The sequence below is a fragment of the Chaetura pelagica genome, unplaced genomic scaffold (genome assembly GCF_000747805.2).
Source record: "Chaetura pelagica isolate M959 unplaced genomic scaffold, ChaPel_1.0 scaffold34, whole genome shotgun sequence".
Taxonomy (NCBI): domain Eukaryota; kingdom Metazoa; phylum Chordata; class Aves; order Apodiformes; family Apodidae; genus Chaetura; species Chaetura pelagica.
In genome coordinates, this window is record NW_009952895.1 from 1,721,810 (window position 1) to 1,744,448 (window position 22,639).

General features: G+C 45.6%; 1 protein-coding gene across 1 annotated transcript; it reads left to right on the top strand.

Moving 5' to 3' along the window:
* The first annotated feature begins 1,068 nt into the window (after positions 1 to 1,068).
* On the top strand, positions 1,069 to 7,979 carry KRCC1 (lysine-rich coiled-coil 1). Its single transcript, XM_009995614.1, has 6 exons — positions 1,069 to 1,167; positions 2,808 to 2,897; positions 2,987 to 3,161; positions 3,889 to 4,137; positions 5,622 to 5,736; positions 7,184 to 7,979. Exons 1-6 carry the CDS (start codon positions 1,153 to 1,155, stop codon positions 7,977 to 7,979), a joined length of 1,440 nt encoding a protein of 479 aa, XP_009993916.1. The 5' UTR covers positions 1,069 to 1,152.
* The last annotated feature ends 14,660 nt before the right edge of the window (positions 7,980 to 22,639 follow it).

A 22,639-nucleotide genomic window follows, 5' to 3' on the forward strand; every position in this document is an offset into this window, starting at 1 on the left:
TGAACTGACTAATTGTGTGGCTTCCTTTATTTTTTAATTAAATTTCTGTAATGTTGACATATTTTCGAGAGCAGGGCATGCCAAAAAATGTTAAATTTTAGCACAAGTGGAATTAAAGTGAGGCCCACTGGAAGGAAAAGGAACCAGGTAGTCTTCATGTTTATCAGCACAGAAAAAGATTTGGTGGTATAGCACTGTGTGGGTAAACTTGTTCCCTGAAAGAGAAGAGTTTCAAGCAATATGACTTAAATTGGTTTCCCTAATGAATTAAAGTGTATTAAGAGGAGAAAGAACAGGGATGATGTAAGGGTTTTGCTAGCACTGCTATCCTCTTCTGAAGGATGTGTTTAATTCTCTTAATTGACATAATGTTGGCACTACTTTTAAGTGCTTAATTAGGTTGTCGTTCCTCCCTAGATGAAATGTGTGTGAACATACAATTATTCAGGAATAGCTTCAAGCATTGGCCAATTTTAGAATGGATCAAAGTGTGTACAGCCCATGATGAGTTAATTGGGAACAGTGTAAAGAATATTGAAACATTTTTTTCCCATATGACTAAGTTGGCTGTACTGGTGTATGAGACACAGGTACAAGCTTCCTAGGCCAGGAGGTCTCAGAAGCTTTTATCATGTACTGAGCTACTTCCAGGCTTGCTTACAGTCTCTTCTTTAAGGAGTATTCCCGTTTTTAACTAACTGTCATCTGGCTAAAATCCTTCTCTTTAGGCTGTTACTCAAGTATTTCTGACATTGTGCCTAATTTGAAATGGACTGAAGACCCAAGGAAGAGTCATTTTCTTCTTTGTTTTTAAAGCCTAGATACTTCTATAGTAAAACTTTCCAAGTCCAGGAGAGCAAGACATCTGTAAGGATTAAGTTTATACCTTTGCTTGGAAGCTGCAGAGGGGCATGGTGTGATTCTGTGGGTGAACATTGGTCCCTTCATCTTCTACTGCATGTGAATATTCAAGTGGTTGGTGTTTTGTGTAAGCAAAGACATGCAAATGTGACTTGTCCTAACTACTGGCTGATTTCTGTCTTTTGATCTTTCCATGTAGGTGACATTTTAGATGAGGGAACAAGGAAAGACCTTTTCACTGACACTTTCTGTAAGGTTTGCAGGGCAGTTCTGCAGTTTGAGTCCCACAGGATGTCACACTATAAGGTAGGCTGGGAGGGAGAATTTCTCCTAGCAAGCACTGGGGCTTTGATTTCTTTGTTTTGGGTTTCTGTGTAGTGTTGTAGAAGATTTTTATAGTGTGTTTCTCAAGGCTTACACTAGGCTTAGACATTAACCAGACCTGAATGTTGTGAGAGTTGTGAATTCAGTGATGGAGAAGGGCAATCACCTGCATGTTGCAGCAGGACTTGAGAAGGAACTGAGCAGGTTTGGGCCACGCTGTGTGTGGGACTGAAGCAGATCTGAGCCAGAACAGATGTCTGGCACGGGGCAGTGCTGACTATGGAGGATCCAGGCCATCCCTCCTGACACCTCACCCAGCCACGCATACCTGGTGCTCTGGGCACCGGTGTCTGCTTGGGGCCGGTTGCATGAATTATGCTGAAGGCATTTCTTGGAACAGCTGTGTGCCTTGGGATGTTGCTGCAGACATGGGCAAGCAGGCTTTGTTTTGAAACTTTATTCTGAATCCTGAGGATGTGCAGGTTTTCAGGCACAGGCATTTCTGTCTTTTTCATTCCTCTTGAAACAGTTGAAGTTCAAAATGTCATTTGCTGTCAGCAGCTTTTCCTGCTGTTTGCTTTATTAAGACTCAGGTCTTGCAAGGTGGTGTATTTACTTCAACTTAAGCAGCAGCTGTGCTGTCACACCTTTGCAGAGTTCAGACCCTCTGATTGATGTCCTGTTTCTTGGATCCAAATCCAGTTGAGGATAATGGGTGCTGTTACCTGACTTCACCATTACAAATCAAATTGTTGGAAATAACTGACTCTTTTTTTCTTAGTTGTATTATCTAGCCAGGTATGATAGGACCCCTTTCTCTTTGATAATATTGTTACAATATTCTGCACTGCTCCTCAGAATCCTTAAAAAGCATCTGAAAAGCATGAGGTCAGAGAAGGCAAGTCCCTTCTTTTGCTTTATAGGGTACCACTATATAGTGTGGCACGTGGGTAAGTACATTGCAAGTTCAAGAGTCTGAAGGTTGTGAGTTGAGAGAACATCTAAGAATTAAGAAATACTTGCATCTGAAGGAAGTATATGTTAACACCCAATTTTAGTTATCTATTTTATCCTCACTAAAAAGGTGCAGAAATCTCCATAGACTTACTCTAAGCTGGAGATACTTTAACTCTACTTCCAGGAAAACCTGTTTCTCTCCACTGTCTGTATGGGGAGACTAGACTTGTTATTTAGGAAGGTAAGTTGAATCGTGCTGTCTGTCATTCTTCTGTGCCAGGACATTGGATGGCCTTGATGTCAAGCCTCCAGGCTTAGTGGTAAAGGAGCAGAACAGACTTGCTGGTAGCGTGGCTGCATTCCTTTCCTTACCTATGCTACCATCTCTGTGTGTAAGGAGACATGTAAGGATTTTTTCATTCCCCAAAGAGTTGAGAGTAGATGACTCTGAGGGCTCCTCGAAGCAAAGTCTTATGAGTGATGCTAAGTGCTATATTATTGATTAAAGTACAGCACTGTTACAAGAGCAGGCATTTGTGGCTCTGCTTTAAACAAATACAATCTGGCAAGTGCTGAAAGCAGCTTTTGATTAATGAAGTCCCTCCCAGTCACAGGATATACCACTGCCTGGTACTAGAACAGGAATAATTCTAGTCTCTTGCCAGGGCAAAAAGCATGCTCAGAAAGTTCGTCTTTACATCCAAATGCATGGTGAGAAAAGTGAGAGACAGGAGAAGGATTTTATCAGTTTCCAGGTGATTATTGCTCTTCATGACTAAACAAAATTATTCCTTGTACACTTCAGTAAATGGTTGTAACTGTGCTTGCCCTTGCATGGTTTCAGGTGAATGGGAGCGAAGTAGTGGACAAAAACAAATACTGCAATCTCTGCAATATGGTTTTTAGTTCCCCAGTCGTTGCTTTGTCTCACTACTTGGGAAAGATCCATGCTAAAAAGCGGAAGCAATTATCAGGAGTCCAAGTCCACATGCCAGCACAGAGCATGCAGCCTGTTCCTGGTAAGAACAAAATAGTTTGTTTTGTATATGTTTTCCTGTCAGTTTTTGAGACAAATATAGAGAGCTATCTTCCTACACCTGCCATGTCTTTTCTATTCTGCCAAAGTTGTGGAGCTGTCTTGTGGTAACTCCTTAGATACAAAGATACCCTGTGCAATTCTGAAGCCATGGAACCTTGCTTTCAAATTCCCTATCTTTCATTGACTGAAACGAAAAGCAAGTATTTCTGATTTTTTATTAATTAAAGGTGTTTATTATTGTTCTGAGAATTCAGTGCAGTCCCAACAAGGTGTTGCATAAATTAATACAATAAGAAATTAAAATCAGTAAGTTCACGAGCAACACTAAACTGATGTTTGTCCTTTACAAGTTGCAGGACTGTATTTAAGAGACAGCATAGAGTATGCGCTCTGAATCAGCCTCAGTGGGATCAATCTCTCTTTCTTGGACTCTGTAAGGACCTTAGAGCCATCAAACACAGCTGATTTGTAGATACCTAATGGTAGGGTTTCTGAATAATTCATGGTTGTCTTCCTTGCCAGTCTGAACTTTCATATCCTTGCAAGGACTATGCTATTTTACAGTCTCTTGCAAGTATTTCAGCATGCAGCAGACTGTTCTTTCCAGCTCTGTAGTTTTGCAGTCACCTGTTTTGCTCTGTGGAATTGTTCTAGCCTTTCCTTGGCTGTCCTGTCAGCAGATTTACCCTCTGCTTCCATGTCTCCAGCTTTACAGAAGCCATTGGCTGAGAAACCTTTGCTGCCTTTAAAAGCTGAAGAGTCTTCATCATCCTCCAACTCAAAGCTGAACTTAAATGATCCAGAAAAGTACTGCAGGCTCTGTTGTGCTCCCTTCAATAACCCAGTCACAGCCCACCAGCATTATGTTGGTAAGAAACACAGAAGAAATGAAGCACGGAAAAAGCTATTGGAGGAGCTGGGAGACAAAGCCATCCCTGCAGAATCCAGCACAAGTGGTAAGCAGAGCATGAGCAAGTGGTACAATCTCTGAGTGTAGCTCAGATTGGTTGGTTCTGATTTGTTCAAGGAACTGCTCTGATTTGTGCAAGGAAATGATGGTCTTCTCCTGTGTTACAGAACAAGTTCATTTCTTCCTTTCTGTTTGGTCTGTGAACTGCTAAAATTCTGTCTCTGACAGCTTGGAAAATATTTCTTATTGACTTGGACACCCAAAGCCAGTACTTAAGGAGTTCTGCAGTCAAATACAAAGGGTCACAGGAAGTAGCCCGGTCCCCTAAGTCCAAGGCCAGGATCAGTTGTATCTGTGTCATTCTACCCAGTTCTGAAAAACCATCTGTGCTGGAAGCTCCACAGCCTCCATAAGGAACATAACCCAAGACTTTTGGTCTTTCCCTTCTTGATCTTAAAACCTTCAAGCTGACATTGAACTCAGCTTTCTCTGAGGACAATGTGTTTCTTCGCTGTGCACAGAGCAAGAAGCAGACACAAGAATTTAATAATTTGTTTGCTTTCTGTCACATACTTTAAATAATTGAAAGCTGGTATCATGTCTTCCCTTAACCTTTTATTCATTAAAATGGTTTCAGTCTTTCCACATAAGGAAATTTGTTCCCTAAAGTCATTGTTCTCTAGCCTCCCATCAGGACTGTCTCCAGCTCAGGCACTGTGTCCAAAGCCAGGGCCCTGTTGCTGTGCAACTTCCATTAATTCTGAGGTCCTGACAGTCATTTCTTTAGCAAGGAATTCAAAATTCTAATCCAAAGTCAAAAGTCACTGTTAGTATAAAACAGCTCTATTGAATTCATATATATAACAAAATAATGTGTTTTGATGCAATGCAGCAGCCCACTGTAATTAATGCTGCATTTTGCTAATAGGTGAAGTTTGCACAGGGGAGATGGTTTCAGAATACTGAGGTCTATGGATGACAAATATAGGAGAGGAGAAAATGCCTAGAAAAGAGCCTAGAAAATACAGGGATTTTCCTCATCTGACCTTACCTTCTGTTTGCCTGAGGCTCCATGTACCATGTTCATAATGTACTGTACTTACAATGCTCAGCATCTTTGCAGGGCTGAACCAATGCTGCACTAGCAGGTAATGTTTAAACTAGTCTTATTTTAAAGAAACCTCAGCTGTCTTGGTTGGTATCTGTTGGTGCTTGCTTTGGGCCAGGTATTAACAATAGGATTTAATTTTTCAGTACAGTTCATTCTCATCAGCACTTGACAGCAGTTTACTGGAATTATCTTGGATCACTTCAGTCATCAGGATACTCTCTGTCAATGTTTACACTGTGGTTGCACTGCAGCTGCACAGCTCCCTTCATAAATATTCTGCTAGTGTGAAATTGCAGCAGAGGCTTTTTGTCTGTCTATAAACATTGTTTATGGGAACATGGTGTTAGGACTCTTGCGTGGGATGGGATCGTGATGTGCTTTGAGTTTTGCCTTTCATTTTCAGTCTCTCTAACCTACAGGTTCCTTCTTTTCAGCAATTGGGGCTGGTTATTACCTGTGCCCCGTGTGTGACATCACACTTACATCCATAGAAACCTACCAGTCCCACATGCAAGGCAGCAAGCACCGGAATAAGTAAGTCTTTTGTTACTATCCCTCTGGAGTTGGTGCTTTCAAACTTTTTCATTAGCCCTTTTGTCTGCTGTTAAGTGACTACCTGGTTTGGGGGGGGGGGTTGGTTTGGTTTGGGGGTTTTCTCGTTATTTGATTTACTGGTTTAAAGGGGCACTGTGCATTCAAATGTCCTGCTTGTGACTGGAATTCAGTCTTGGAGTTCCCACAGTTGCATCTTCAATGACAACCCACAGGGGAGAGGTCCTGAAGCCTGTACAGTTTTCCCACTTTGCTGTCTGGGGACAGCAGCACCTGGTTTGGTACAGTATCTTCAGTGCTTTAATCCAGAAGGAAATGTTCTGAACTTAAAGATTCCTACATGACAGGGCAAAGAAAACATTAATCCCAAAAAGTGCCAAGTTTCCATCAATGGTGTTGCTTTGAGGATTCCTCAACACGTATCTCACGTTTGGCCTAAGATAATTTATCTCTTGTACTTTCCCTTTCACCCAGTAGAGGGCTTGGAGACTCTGCGAATCGCAGGGTGGATGTGGTGGTGATTCAAGAAGCACTTTTTTAGAGCTTGCAAATCGGCTAAATGTCAAAAGTGCTTACGTGTTAAGAATTGGGATAAGATATGTTTTAAGTGAAGGTGCAATAATAATAATAATCTAATCACAAGACACTGATGTAGAGCTCATATGATTTGAAATGTTTGTTTAGTCAGTAGAATTAGACCCCAGAAACAGGATTGTAGGGAACTGCTCCAGGACTATCTGAGGTTTCACAAAATGAATGTGTAAAGCTAGTAAATTAAGGCAGAACAAGATATATTAAGGGATGGGGTTTTGGAGCTGCCCTTCCCACAGGTTATATCCTTTGTCATGTAACCACTTTATCTTCCAGGCTGAGGAGAGTGGAATGTAAACTTATGGGTAAGTTTTGGCTTTGAAGCACATTTATCTTCAGGGCTTTTAGCAACCCAGGTTGGTTGTTTTTGTTCTGCTTTGTTTCTGCTGTGGAGTCACACAGTTTGACTGAAGTTACTGCAACTGTTCAACAGAATGAATCTCATAAAGAAACTGGTAACTTTATTACTTGACAGACAATGTATAATGTATTTGCTTCCTATCTGCTGCTACTTGGAGATAAGTTCATAAAATAGAACCTTGAATTTTCTGTTTAAAAAGTAGTTTTAAAAATGTCTACAGTCCTTTCCAAAGCATCTTATTCCTCAAGCACCCTAGGTCACAAGAAACTCATTTGGTCTGCGTGAAGTCACTCTGGATTTTCAGTTTTCATAAAAGAGTAGAATCTGTTCCTGTAACTAGAGCTTTGCAGATCTGATCATGTGGAACAGGGTCCATGTAGTTACACAGAACAACACACCTCTTTTTTTTTTAACTCAACAGGTGTGAAGCAAATTGATTAGTATTAATAACTAAGCCTTTCTATCCAATTTATGCAGAGAAACAGTGCTTGCTAGTCTCAGGAAGAAATCAAATAAAACAAATTACTCCTTTCAAGATGAATTAACAGATCACATTGAGGCTCAGAAAGCTGGAGATCTACAGCCAGGAAGGTCTTTAGGAAAAGCAGGAGAAGAAGAATTTAAAGACAAAAATATTGAAGGAGGAAGTAACCGTGGTGAGGTTTTATCTTCAGACTTTAACTGTGCAGAAGTCCAGCATTACAGCCTTTTCTCTGCAACACAGTGGTCTATAACTAGTGGTGAAAACAGATCACCAAGCTGGCCATCCGCTGGTGATCATGCACTAGAAAAGACACTTAGTTGTCACGATAACAAGAGATTATGTAAAGTAGAGCAAGCATCTGAGATGGCCACCATCAGAGAGAAAAGCTTCAGCCTGCTGGTTGCACAGTCTGAAGGCTGCTACAAACTTAGGCTTGCTGAAACTTTCACCAACTCCTACAAAAAAGAAGAGAAGTTTCAGATAGAACATTTTGAGGAGGAAAAATATGCCAGTGAAGAGCTGAAGTATGAGAAAGGAACCACAAGGCAGAAAAGAAAGACAAATAGCGAAGGTGCAAATTTTGGAAAAGAAAATGAGAAGCAGAAGAGAATTAAAGTTGAGATAGGCTTGGGAAAGGAGAATAAATCAAGACCTTATAAAGACATAAGTCTTAAAGAAAACCCCGCTGAGAAAGAGAACAAAAAGCCCCAAAATGGTAAAATGAAGTCACAGACAAATGTGAAAAGAGAAGAGGAGCTACTCTGGGATGAATCTGTCTTGGGATATTGACAAAGCTTTTGCTTAGCTTGAAGAAGTTGATTCTGTTGGTAGATTCACTTAACTGTTTTGTTCTATACTATGACTTTTTGGGGTTTTAAGCAAAGTTTGTGTTCTAATCTGGAAGTGAGAAAAAGTTTGTTTTCTGAGCATTTGGGGCAGTAGGTAGGCATCAATTTGTAATCATCTTACACATACAGCAGCCATTGCAGTTAACCCAAGTTTGAAAGTCTGTAATCCTTTCTGGAATATACCACAAATAAGGGTCAGAAGTTTGTGGAATCCTGTTGGAATGTTACCAAAATGTATAGTTTCTTTCTCATATTAATGGTGCCTCCTGCTGAGCATTCTATTACTCTGCTAGGAAAGTACATAACTCGTAAGACAAATAATGGCACTACAGTGTTCTCACCCAGTTGTGTCTGTAACTATTTCTCTGACAGATTTAAAATAAGAATGTGAAAAGCTTTTGATCCCAGATCTTTTTTGTTATTGGGTTGGGGTTTTTTGTTTTGGTTCAGTTTGGGTTTTTTGTCACCCAGTTCTGAGTGTAAAATTTTGAGTCTATTAAACATGCAACTGGTCGTCAAATATACATTGTCTGGTAGATTCTTCTAATTGCATCCCTGGTTTCCTCCTTCTCTCAAAGTAACGTGCAGAAGGAATGTTAGAATGAAGCTAGACTTGTGACCTGTGCTCTGAGAACAATGCTCTGAAAAATAAATACAGCTTTGTTTTTTCATTTCACATGTCATGTCACCAGACACTCATTCACAATATGGATTTACTTTACTGTGGCAGGAGCACTGATATACTGCATATGCACAATGAGTTGAGAAACTTACAGGGTTCCAGCTCTTCCAGTGCTCCCAGATCTCTCAGATGGGACCTTCAATGAGGCATGGACACAGGTGGACTGCCTGAGAGGAGGAGAGGAATTGCAGCTTCTGCCTGCACTGTGCAGAGCTGCGGTTGTGTAAACAATTGGAAGTGTGTGTGATGCCTTCCTGAAAGCTGCTGGACTGGGTGAATAGTTGTGTTCTGAAAAGCAAACACTTAAAAGCAGTTTCTAAAGACACCTTTTAGTATCTCTCTAACTGCCTTCAGGTTGCAAGAGAGCTTTTTCTGAGCCTTGATGTGGGTTCTGAAAGCCACCAGGCTGTTGGGTTGCACCACTCAGGCTGTGCTTCCCACTGGGTTAGTCTCTTTGTAGAGGCACCTGTGCTGAGCTGCTGCTCTCCATGAACCTGCCCAACTGAAACTGTCTGTTGTGGGTCCTTGTGGTGTGGGATGGAGTAGAGACCAGGACCCAGGACCTCAAACCTTGAACTCTGCCTGATTTTTCTTAGTTTTAATTTTGCAGGTGTAAGAAATAGGTTGAAAAGCCCTGAAAATAATGTAGGCTGCTTTGGTTTTTAAGTATTTGTGTGCTGTGGTTGATTTCAATCTTGGATTTAGATTTTTCCTGCTGCAGATAGAGTTATAAATCTGAGTTGTTGGCATCTGAGGTGTCAAGTAACTTAGCTCATCCTATAACAGACAAGCTTAACTAGGTATCTGCAACTAAACGAAGTTGAACAGGAACATGCAGGTGCCAACATCAGTTCTTTGGTCAGGAGTCTTGGGAACCTGAACTTGAAGGTCCGCGGGGATTCAGCTTTCAGTTCAAAGGATACAAAGGATCCTTGTTGTGCTCCCCTTTTGTCATTTCCTCCGTGCTTTTATGCAGGCTGATAACACCTCTGCTTTCTTCAGTGGCTCTTGTTCCTCACTCAGAAGTTACATGGCTTTCCATGTCTTTCCAAGGACTCTCCCTGGCTTTCCCTGGTCCCTGCTCATCTAAGAGGAAGTCCCAAGTCAAACACCTATCACTGCTTTTCATATTATTTACTTGGGGTGGGCGTGGATTCAATCATAACACACTCCTGCAAACTTGATGAGAGTTGAGAGCTGTTGTAAACTGCCCTTCAGTGTAACCGGGGAGGTTTTTCAGCATTCTCTCTGTCACAGATGAAATATTTTGACACCGTTATGATTTATCAGCAACTGAATATTTATTAATCAAAAGGTTGAATTTTTGCAGCACTTAATCATTAAACAATTTAATGATTAACAAGTGATTGTGCAGAATATATTATAATCAAAACAGAGACTCAATTACAGATTTGAGAATGACAAGATTCACACTAACTTACTACAAAGTACCTTAAATCAAAGTGTATGTGAACCTACATATGTATAAACACAAAACACACCAACCCAGACAGACAGAAATATTTGGATCTAGTGAAACATATAGACACCCACACTCTTAAGGGCAAGTGTATATTCCAGCACAGAGAGAGGCAGAGAGGTGGCTGGAAGAGGGCAGCCTACAGCTCACACTTACAATGCGTTGTCATTCCTTAGGGGGTAATAATTGAGACTCAGGGAGGATGATCTCTCCCTGGCCTTCCATCAGCTTTGCTGGCAGATGATCCTCAAGGAGGTTGTGCTGGAGGGGTGGCCCAGCCACGTTCAGTGGCCTGTGAGTGCCAAAAACGTGCTGCTCTGCAAAGTCACGGTCACTTTTTTTATAGTTTGTTTTCCTTTTGATAATTTTTTATACTTTGGTTTCATGACTGGCTGCAGCTTGTGAAAACTTTGCTGTCTGAAAAAAGCCACAGCTGGAACACCCTGTGAAGAGAGCACAGACTTGTTTTCATGGTGGAAAGGTTTCACTTGAAGTCTTGTGCTGAAAGGCAGAACCTCTGCAGCTGCCTCACACGCCCTGAGCTGGGGCTGTGGTTTCAGTGGGCACACTGGGGATGACACCCAGCAAGTGAACCCTGCTGGTGGCCCAGGAGACAGGTCCTGAGCACATCTCACCTGCTGACTTGCCCAAGCATGTTCCTATAAAGATTGAGAGGCACCTGAGTGAACTCAGTGTAAATCACCTGAATGCAACACCCAGAGCTGCATCTCAGCTTCCCCATGTGTCTGTTGAAGCAGATCCCAGTGTAAAGCAGTTGGCTGAGCTAGTGAGAGGGCTATCAACATTTCACTAAATTAAGGGATTTTTTTTCAGTACAGAGCTCTGCTGTCCAACAGCACAGAAGCTGACAAGGTGCTTAATAGCTCTTTTTATCAGCCAGAACACCAAGCTGAAAGCACCGGGGTGAGGACTGGAAGATTTGCATCCTCTTCCCAGCCTTTCCACAAGCTTCTCCTGTGATTTGCAGCTGCCAGGAACATGAGCTGTTCCAACTGCAGCTTTTTTAACCTTAACATGGAATCACTTTTGCTTTTTCTTCATATCCACTGATGGGAATGACGTGAGGGAGGAGGTTACAACCCTGCCATATCTGCTGGTGTCTTTCCAGCTGTACCTGTTTTCTATCCTGCTTGTATTTTCAGAATGAGGCAGTGAGCAGCAAGGCACAGTGTCTTTTTAACCCCAACCATCTGTAGCAGTTCTTAACTACGTCCTTAAACTGGTGATAAATCCAGGTATCACAAAAATGGGTCACCAAAAAAGTAATAAATAGGAAACCATAAATATGTACAGTGCCATAAATCTTCCTGTGGGAAAGCTTTGGAGCAACCATGTTCCTCATCTCCAGATAAGCTGCTTCCAAGCAGCTTGATTTACAGTTGCAAGCAATGAAGTGCTATTTCAACCAGTGATTTCTGGCAGAGCCAAGGTTTAGGCATTGATTCCTATCAAAATGTAGAAAATTCTGCTTTGGTTTCAGAGAGCCACAGCAAACTGCCTGCACAGCTTTGCTCCTGGGAGTGTGCTGGCAATCCCTCCTGCTCCAGGGTGCAGGCATAAATCTCAATTCCAACACGTGTCTGACATGTCCACAAGTCCTGAACACCTGCAGGGCTTCTCTCACAGTTGGGCTTCATCATAGGACTGATGCTCCACAACATTGGGCAAAAAAACAGACCCTCAGGTCACAGACCTTTTCTTTTGGCATTGACAGACTCAGGTCCTTGCTGTTTCTCTACTTAAGACATGAAAGTTTGAAATGAAACCAAAATCTCTGTGGGGGGAGTGTGAAAAAAGTGGTATATTGTATTGGTTTTTTCCTCCAAGAGCTGTGGGGAAAACAAATCATCTGTGTGGGGGAGGGAGGGGAGATTTCAAAGAAACCTTTCAAATGAGGTAGGATTTCTTAGAATTAGCAATGAAACTGTTCACAGCAATGTTCTAAGCACCAAGCTAACAAACAGTTGAAATCAAGTTATTTTCCCCAAAACTAAGTGCTGGGTGATTCCAAATCACCCACACTGTAAATTCAAGCTGCACAGGCTGAACCATATCATGCTGTATGTGAAATGCATTGACTGATTCCTCTTGCTTGTGGCTAAGCTTTTTCCCTCAAAATGTTTCTTTTGGAACTACATTGCATCAGTCTCTCTTGGTGCTATTTCTGAGCCACCCCCTCCCATTGGTAGCTGGCAGGAATGATGATTTCTGTTTCTCCTCACTCCCCCATGTCAGTGCCATGGCCATGGTAAGTACCACACTGAAGCACCAGGGTGTACATGCGGGTGCTCCTCAATGTGTTCATCAGAACTCTGAAGCCTGTATCCTTATCTTCAATTGACTTCACCTGCAAATGAAGTCCTGGCCTTGAGGGCACGATGGGAGAAGCTGTGGGTTCTTTCAGCATCAGCTCCTTTCCTTCCTACCCTGCCTTCAGCCTTTCTCAAATCCACGTTTAGTGCTTAAAAAAGAGGAAAAACCACTCTGCCTTGCTCAGCTTCACCCCAGTAATGCTCCTCTCTTGCTTTGTGCTCCCCGTGTTGCTGCAACATCAGGAAACTGGTTGCATCTCTCTCTGGTCAAATGAGTCACCCAGGCAAGGTGTCCTGTCACCACTGAAATGTTAGACTTCTCAGCAGTTTGCAGGATTTGGCTCTTTTTCACACATCTTGGAGGCCAATAGAAGTTTTGGTGCTGTGGCACCATGGAAGTCCAGAGCAAAGGACCATGCAGGATGCACTCAGCTCTCATGTGCTTCTCTCAGAGAGCACCTGGGCTTCAGCAGCACCACCTGTGCACACTCTGAGGCTCCTTGGCCAAGCAGCTCATGTCAGGGGTGCCCATGATGCAGAAGCCTCAGTGGCCTTTGGGAAGGCACTTTTTGCACCTGCATTGTGTGTAGTGTTCCAGTTGGAATGTGCATCAGCGATTCTTTCACATGTGAGCTGCTCCTCTGCTCCACGCCGTCTTGCTCAGAGTGGAAGAGGATACCCTGGGTCAAGATCATGACAGCAGAGTTGCATCCTGTGAAGTAGACACAGACATAAAACCTACTCGGTTGGACTTGATGATCCATAAGGTCTTTTCCAACCTAAGTGATTCTATGAGTCTATGATTCTGCTCTATCATATGTATATGAAGTCTGGAGCTTGGGACCCTCTGTGAAAGGTCAGCAGTGAGCCCAGCTGGCACCTGTGTCTGGTCCAAGGCCTTAGAGATCTGTGATGTTTTCTGAAAGCTCCCTGGGTGGGTGTCTCTCCCCTACCAAGTCACTCCATGTCCCTCTGGGAGGGTGTCTGTGCTCACAGCCTCAGGGTGCAGATGTACTCGTTTCCTTACAACAGCCCTCAAAATGAGAGGGTGCTATGGAAGGGCCTTTCTTTTAAGAACAACTCTCAAATCCGACAAAGGTGATGCCAGCTGCTCCTGCCCTCTGCTCTGTTTACATCTCTTGCCTTTAGTTCTTTTTCCCTAGCCCTGGCCCCAGCTGAGGGGCGCTGGGTGGGGTTCCCGGCAGCCGGGGCACAGCTGGCGCACTGCCGGAGCAGCTGCAAGCTCTCAGTGCACTGCTTGCCTTTCACCTTCCTGCTCTGTGCTGCAAACAGCAAGAAGCACCAGCTGGTGGGGAAAAGGAGGTTGAGACCAAAACTGCAAGCTGGTGTCCGTCTCAACCTCTATGGTGAACCCTTATCCAATCCCCAGCACTGATCTCACTGCTGCGGCTGCTTCACTTCTCATTTGCTATGTGCACTTGCACCCCAGAAACCACTTCTGTTCTGGACTGTATCAAAAGAACCATGGCCAGCAGGTCAAGGGAGGTGATTCTGCCCCTCTGCTCTCATGAGACCTCACCTGCAGTGCTGCGTCCAGTTCTGGAGTCCCCAACAAGGAAGGACAGCCTGGAGTGACAGTTTCCATGGAGCAGCTGATGTGCTGTAAATTCCCACCATTGTTCCCCTCCTAGAGCTGTGCCCCACATGACACATCCACCAGCACACATGCAGATGTTGCCTCTTGATGGAATAAAGCCTGGTGCTACTTCTAGAGGTTCTGGGAAGAAAAGGAAATGTAATCTAAAGTTTAAGGGGGATGTTTTTTCCCCTTATCTTTGAGCTTGCACTATTTCCAACAACGTCGTGTCTCTTTGTTCCCTTCCAGGTACCTGTGACTCTTGGCCACTGGTAAAACTGCTGAGAGCAGCTGGAGGAACAAGGGCAATTTGATTCCCCTGTACTGTAGAAGGCTTAATTACACTGTCTTGTGTTAGCTCTGCCAAACTCAGCAGTCATACCAATGATAGATCTCTCTCAGAATTGGAAATTGTTTCCATTGTGTTTGGTTTTTCAAGAAAATGAGTGAAACCCATAAGAATTCCCTGCATTTCCCTCTGTGGATATAACCTTAGTCATTTCACCACTCCTAAGAGTAAACTCACTCCCTCCTGAGTTATTCATGTTCCCTTCTCAGCCACCCTGATCTCTTCCTGAGTCTTCTGGGAGAAATAATAAATCAAGCAGCTCCCTTCACACTGGGTGCTGGCACATCACAGAATTTCCCTGGGACTCCACAAAGCAGAAAAAGAATCAACACAGGCCAGAATCTGTCCCACATCCCATGAGCTACCCAGCATTTTAGCTCTCAAACCAGCTCACCTCCTTGTGCTTCTGAGTCCTGATGCTTTTTTTTATTCTGCCTCCTAAAATTAATTTCTTGCATCCTGCCCATCCACGACCAGCCAGGATGCAGATGTGCTACACTGCCAGCTGATTGTATCACTGGCCCTGGGGCTTTTTTGCTCTTCCCTTCTCACTGCTCTGCTACACTGGGTTGTGTCTACAGGAAATGTACAGGTTGTCAGTAGTTGGGGCAAGTATCCAGCTTCTCTGTGTGTGCTCTGGGAGAGAGTAAAATGCTTGGGAGCAAAAAGGAACTGAGGAGCAGCTTGTCTGGGCACAAAGCAGGGCTGAGAGGAGTGAAAATTCTGTTTTTATAGGATTCCTCTGATGTGCAGGGGCTTACAAAAATGCATGAGGTTTGAGGCACATCAGCATCGAGAGGTTCTAAGCCAGATGAATCCCTCTCCCTGTGAATGTGCAGACACCTTGTAGGTGCTGGGTGAAGGAAGAGAGGTTTGCAAAGTCCTGCTCAGAGCAAGGAGTCCTGAGGGATGATCGTGAGGGACGGTCACACTCAAGCAAGAAAAGTGGGGTTAAGGAAGGTGGAAAGGGGATAAAGGTTAGAGGTGGGAAAGAGGGAAAAGGGAGAGAGGGAGAGAGTAGAAAAAGGAGAGCCAAGGCCAAGCCTTGAGTCTGAAAGGCTCTGGAGAGTGACATTGGTCAAAATGCTGACATAGGTTTGGGGAGGCAGTTCTGACACAGGGATCTGATGGACAGACAGGAATCTGCCAGCTTCTGCCTGGCCCTGTCCCAGGTGTGAGGAATCTACCTTGGCAGTCTTCAGGGCTTTGGAGGCAGAACCCTCCCCCAGAAAAAAAAATTCCCAGCTTTTTTTCAATGTTTTCATGAAAATACAATTATGTTAACCTGTCTGGGGCTGGGAGATCAAAATCGGACCTTTCTGAGCAACAAACTCAAGTACAAGCCTAACCAGTGGAAAACCAAAGCTCAAATTCCTTCTCCATTTGATTTGAGACCATGTGGCATGTGTAGGTTCAGGGCAGGCACGAGGTCTTTACCCCAGGACTGGCTCTGGAGGTGGCCCCACGCAGCCACGATCCAGATATCCATGTAGCCCCCCTCTTACCTTTGCTTCAGAGAAGATGGACACTCTCCAGGCCTGCTGACATGGATTGAGGACCTGCTGTGGCTGCTCCCCATGGCTGCAGGGCATGTCCTGGAACTGGCAGCATCAGGAAAGATCCATCAAGCCAGGTACCCAGAGAAATAAAAGAGCATCCCTGCAGTCTCACGAGACATATCCAGAGGTAAGTGGGTGCTTGGCATGGAGAACAGGCTCCTTGGGTTAAATTATGTGTTTGGTACCTTCCTGTCCCTTGTGGGCTCTTTTTAGACTCTCCAGAGACCTCAGAACATATGGGGGTCCACCAAGACTTATTTTTACATCACTTGTTCCCCTTGAGTTAAAACTGCTTTGCATCAGCATCTCAGTCCCTAATTTTTCAAAAGTCAGTCTGAGTTACTGCCACAGGACTAGACCAGTGAGGCCAGTGACCTGCCTGCATTGACCTTCACAGCCCAAAGTGAGTGCAGCCAGGCCAGGGTAGCTCTGGAAACTGCCTCTTTGACTTCCCTGCTTGGAACAGAGCAAAGCTGCTGTGTTGCCCACTGGGTTGGGGGTTTTCACAGGCCTCAGCCTGCACACTCCACACAGACAGAGCCCCCTCTGCTCCAGAGCACTGAGGACAAGGACCAAAACACCAGGGAATAAATCCAATTTTGTTACCCGTTTGGTTTGGAAAAGCAGGGAAGTCTGGGTAAATTCTTTTATGGAATCTCCTGAAATGACTGGAAAAGCAGACAAAACCTCTGGCTTTTTGGAACTGAGGAGTGGATAATGGGAATATTCTGTGGTTCCTTTTTCCCCTCTAGGCTCCACAAAAAACAAACAAACAAACAAAAATGTTAGAGGGGTGAAGACTTTATATAAAAGGGTCATTATTCAAGGAGAAATTAATTCTCATGAAACATTTCAGGTGTTAGCAAGTGACAAAGGTGCTTTAACCAAAATAACTGTTTTCTGTGAGTCTTTGTTATGGCCAAAGTGAAGGGAGCAGCAGAGCACAGAGGGCACAAGGCACCAGGTCTTTCCCAAGCAGGTTGGAAGGCTGAGGGGAGAGTTCAACTCCCTTGTCCCAAGGTGAAGGGGATGTTTTCATGGTGCTTGGAGGGGGAAAAGGATTTCTGTGGTTTTAGACAGTGATTTATTTATTCCTGTTCTAATGAGCCCAGTTATAACGTGTTCCTTCAAGAGAAGTGTCTTAACCCCACACTGAAGTTCCACTTCACCTGAAAATAAAGTCGGTTGTGGCAAAATGCTGTTTCTTTATGCTTCCCAGTCCAGTGTGTGTGAAAAGTGGGGTTTTAAACTCATTTCTTGAGCTGGCCCAGCAACTGCCTGTTGGGTTAAAGGCTAGTTCTTTAATCTTTTCATTTCAGCCTGGATTGCAAGGGGCTTTTTGTTTCATTAAACCATTCCCCAGCCCGCCCCCCCAACCCCTCCCTTCTCAGAGACAGCAGCACCTCTGAGATGAAATCAGATACATGGGCTGGGAATTAGGTGGTTAATCTAGTTTTTTTAATTGCCAACATTTTTTAAATGTTGGAGGCCCCTCTGTATATTTTAAGGCTCCTTCTGGAGTCAGAGCCAGGGGGTGATGCAGGTCAGGGGGGGCAGAGTGGAAGAGGGGAGTGAGTCAATATTCTGTGGACAAAAAGCAAGGGAACAATTTTGGGTAGGGAGTAGCTGAGCAGGCTGTGATTGAACAGACAGTTTGTCCTCTAACAGTTAAATTTTATTGAGTACATGCACAACTAGGCAAAGCAAAGCGGTGACATCCAGGCTTCCAAAACCAGACCTCACCAGAGTGTTGGCCAGACATTCTGGGAGTCTTGGGAACCCGGAAATAGTTACTGCAAAGGTCCATATGTGTTCAGCTCCTTTAAGTCCAAGGTGATCACAGTGTCTTTTGTTCTGCTTATCTTTTATCAGCTTTCCAAGGTGGTAACACCTCTTCCATCTTCAGTGGGTGTTTTTCCATGCTCAGGCATTACGTTCCCTTCTCTTTTCTTCCAAAGACACTGTCCTTGGCTTTCTCCTCTGCTTAAGGAGTCTTAAATCACACAAGAGCAACTTTTTCACACGGCATTTAAAGATAGGAGGTTCAAAGACAAGTTACTTATGCTTATTCTTGCTATTTTACTGTTAGGGTGATCAAGCACTGGAACAGGTTTGCCCAGAGAAGTTGTGGAGTCTCCATCTGTGGAGATAGTTAAAACCCAGCTGGACACAGTCCTGGGCATTCTGCTTTAGGTGACCCTGTTTGAGCAGGGAGCTGGACTAGATAATTTCAAAAGGTCCCTTCCAACCTCAACCATTCTGTGATTCATGCCAACTGCAGGCTTGGCCTGCCTTCCCCTCCTAGATGGCCCTCTTATAACAGAGGAGACCATCCCTCACATCAAGGTCTGGTATGGCGTGTGTCCCCACCGCTCAACGCCTACTGGGTTGCAGCCAACAGCGGAGCTCAAGGTTCTTCTTGGTGGCAAACACAGAGGCCAACCCAGTCTTGCCCTTGACTATGGGAGGAAGCGCTTGGCCAGCCCTAGTCCTTCCACCTGCTTGTCAATGCAGAGCTTCACCTGCCTCATCCAGTAACAAGTCACTACCATGGCAAAGCAGACACAGATCTGCATGAGCAAGATCACTACGACAGGGTGCAGCAGCGCGTTGAAGATGCCAGTGGCTGTGGGGGACCAGCCGAAGAAAATCTCCCACCAGTGGTGTTCCCCCACCCTCTTAATTCGTTCCATCACCTGCTTTATAACACTGCCATCGTGATGCACAGTTATCAGGATCTTCTTCGCTTCTGCCTTAGCATTTTCTAACAGCTGCTGTAATTTTGCATGCTCTAACATTTCTTTTACAAGAGACAGATCCATCCCGATGGGGGTTGGGGTTATACTACGATACAAGGTGTAGTTTCTAATGAGCAATTGGCTGGTAAACACAGGTGGTCTGTACACAAAGTCACAGCCTCTAATAATAGCTACATTGCAAGCACACATATTGGAGTAGTTAAACACAGTCTGGTTATAAGCTTCGTTAATTTGCACAGATTTGCACATCGTTCTGAAGCACACACACCCTTTACCTACGTACACCAGCACAGTTTGGTTGCTGCTCTGGGGGCTGATCTCAAAATGGCACACCCCCTCCTTGGTGTCAAAGCAAACGTCACTCGCCTTAAGGGCATCATCTTCACATATGAATCCCAGCCCCCTTTCCAAAATGCAGGCTTCCAGATCCACCGATTGCCACTTCCCACCGGACACCCTCGCCCACATCCGGTGGTCCAAGGGGTAGACCACAGACCCGTTTGTGTTAACCCCCAGGGCCACAATGGGGTAGACCTTTTCGATGTGAGCCTCTGCCACCGTCAGGACGTGGGCGACGACCACATTGTGGACCTGGTCATGGGTGAAGTTGACAAGCCTCCACCAGGCTTGGAGCTGCCGCTCCTTCTCCGTGGCCGCGTCCCACACGATCTTCCGGATCTCGGTGGGGAGGACGCCGTTGTCACCATCTCTCAGGATACCTGCAACGACACTCTGCACCCACACCTGGGCCTGGATGCAACTAAGAGCAAGGGAGACGTTATTTTGTTCGATGCCCAGCGCTCGCAACAGCACCTGGTGGTCTTTCTCATTTATTTGTTCCCAGGTGGGTAACACTTCTGACACAAGCCACTGCCCCATCCCAAGGCTGGCCAGGGATGAATTCAGGGGGCTGAGGAGGCCCTGCACACCTGAGGTGACAGCTTCCAACTTGTTGGCCAAGACCTCAACGTTCATGTTGTTGAGGACCCCCAGCCCAGCACCTCCTCCTCCCAGCGCTGTGGCCAGCAGGTCTCTTCTGGCCCGGGTGCCCTGGATGGAACGGCTGTGGAGCCAGGCCAGCCAGCCTGTGTGGAGGGTGGATAGGAAGGGGGAACAGTGTGGTCTGACAGATGAAATATTAACAGTGGACAGGGACAACACCACCTTCTTCAGTGACCGGACAGGTGCGGTCAACAGCTCTTGGACGTGATTTTTCTTGACTACATAAGGGCCTATTTTGGAAACAAAAGGGCGCAGGACAGGAATGATGGTAAACTCTTTTTTAAATCCTTCAGGGCCTGCTATCCACCACTTTCCTCCAAACTCAGGGGACATTTCTATGCTCAGATTTCCTCGACACAATACCTGGAGGTTTATCACCAGGTTTTGGCAGTGTCCATAATCCTGATTATGCCACGCAGCCTCTGAGCTTAATTCAGATCTATTAAGAGTTTTCCTCTCATGCAGGCATTTTACAGGCACGACCCACTTGTGGCCGTTAGGGGCAGAGACACTCATGGTGGTGCCATCAATTTGCATGGGGTCAGTTATACCTTCTTGGGAGTATTGAATTTCCAATTTTACCTGGTTGCCAACCTCAGCGTATTGAGCTGCATGCCAGGCCAAAAAATGGCACTTGGAGATCTTAAGGGCAGCAAAGGAGGGCATCGTGGTGCTAATCTTAAATTTAAAGGACAGCCCCACGCTTTTGTGTGCCCAGAGACAGACCACAAAGACTGGCTGGACCAAAGTAAAATTGCACCAACAGTCCAATTTTTCCATAGCACAGTTTTTTTTCTGATTCTTCTTAGTTTTGATTTCGGTGACGGAGATTTGAGTTACCCGCTGATAAGTGGATCCATTAATTACCCTGCACCCTACCTTTATTTCTTGTCCCACCTCCCCCAGTAGTTGTGGAAGTCTGTTGGTGCTATCCCAGCTCCACTCATTTTCCAAGTAGGCCTCTGTCCCATGCATAACCACCGTTGACAAATTCAAGCCTCTGTTAGAATTTAATCCCATACTTCCTGTGTATTTCACGTAAGCTTGAGACCAGGGCCAATCAGTCTCAGGTTTTGGGTACCTCCTAACCCTGTGCTGGGCGGTGGCCCATGTGTCAGGGTGTTTTTCTAAGTGGGAACGAGGGACTTTTTGTCTGAGGTGCTGATGGGCTGGTGGGGCACGCTGGGGACTCAGCACTAAGCACATACCATAAAGCAAAGCAAATCCTGCAATCAGAAATTTCAAAGCAATTTCCCCGCAGCACAAACAGGGCTGGTGATGCCACGAAGTTCGCCCTTCCCGCCGGTCACAATCGCCTTCCATTTTCCTTTATCTGCAAAACAGAAGCAAGACGGGCTCTCCAGCCCCGTTAATTTCCCTTCCATGCTTTTAACTGTGAAGAATGGAGCCATTTTTCCTGCATTTTTGCCCCCTTTCTGACTTCTACCTGGTACACATAGGGGCTGGCCTTGTTCACAACCCTAACGGGCCCCAACCATTGAGATGCCAGCACCTGGTTTTTCTCTCTAACCTCCCGATACATGACCAGGTCCCCTGTGTTCCACTCCCGAGGGCATAGCAGCACTGCCAGCTGCTTGTCCGTCTTGGAAATGTTGGTCCCCTGCACCAAGGCGAGATGCTGGTATGTAGCCAACACCGTCCTCAGAACATCCTGGACCCACCTGTCCATGAGGACGCGGGGCTGCAGTTCATCTGGAGGCTCCCCTCTTTGCTGCCAGTGTCCCAGCAGCTTCAGGGCTCTGGCAGGAGACACCTTTTGGGGAGAGGGCACTTGAGAAGCCACAGCCCCCCGTAATGCCAGCAGGACCAGTGGGAGCTTCTGATCCCAGTCTTTCCTTTGCTGGTTCACGAGCTTTCTCAGTGCTGTCTTCAGTGGTTGGTTGGGCCCCCCTGCTGACCCAGGCTTCTGGAAATGCCCTGTGATGTGAAGCTTTTGCTTGATACCCAGGGCTTGGCACACCTCTTTTGTGACCTCTGTAATGAAGCGTTGGCCATGGGCCGAGTCGATCTCCTTCGGGACACCCCACCGTGAGAAGACATGCTCTACTAGGATCTTGGCTGTGGCGCTGGCGGTGTTGGTTCGGGTTGGAAATGCATCCACCCACTTGGTGAAGTTGTCGCTGATCACCAGGCAGTACCTGTTGCCTTGGGCTGTTTGGGGCAAGGGGCCAATAAACTCCATCTGCAACTTGCTCCACGGCCCAGAACTTCTCTGGTGGCCCAAGAGGTCTTTGGTTGTTTTGACACTGGGATTGTTGGCTGCACATGTCAGGCAATTGCTGATATACCTGTCCACATCATCTCTCATTTCAGGCCACCACCCAACACCCTGCAGCCTCACCATGGTCTTGTCTGTCCCCAGATGCCCCTGCTCATGAGCCAGGGCCACCAGCTCAGTCCGGAGGAGCTCAGGCACCACCCAGACTGGGAAGTCTGCCCTCTCCCTCCGTGCCAGGACCAGCCCTGAGATGTCCTTCCACACCTTGCACCCTTTGTACTCCCTGCCCTTCACTAACTCCCAGATGCTGGGGTCCTGTGCCTGCAAGCCCAGCAGGTCCACATTCTCCCTGTGCCTACTGGGAACCACTGACACAGGGCCATTCTCTGAGGGCTTCCACACCAGCCCTTCCTTTGCACCTTGCTTGGCTTTGGCGTCCGCCTCCTTGTTCCACTTGGCCTCCTCTGTCCACTTCTTGTGGGCCTTGACCTTAATGATCTGGGCCGGGTGCTGCCTCTGCTCCGCCAGCCTCACCAGGTACAGCATCTTGTTGGCATAGGTGACAGGTTTGCCGTCGGCCGACTGCATATCCCTGTCCCTC

Excerpts from the sequence above, each read along its gene's own strand:
- KRCC1 (XM_009995614.1), top strand. Across the intron at positions 2,898-2,986 it reads AGGATTTTATCAGTTTCCAG|GTGAATGGGAGCGAAGTAGT; the intron begins GTGATTATTGCT and ends GCATGGTTTCAG. Across the intron at positions 3,162-3,888 it reads GAGCATGCAGCCTGTTCCTG|CTTTACAGAAGCCATTGGCT; the intron begins GTAAGAACAAAA and ends CCATGTCTCCAG.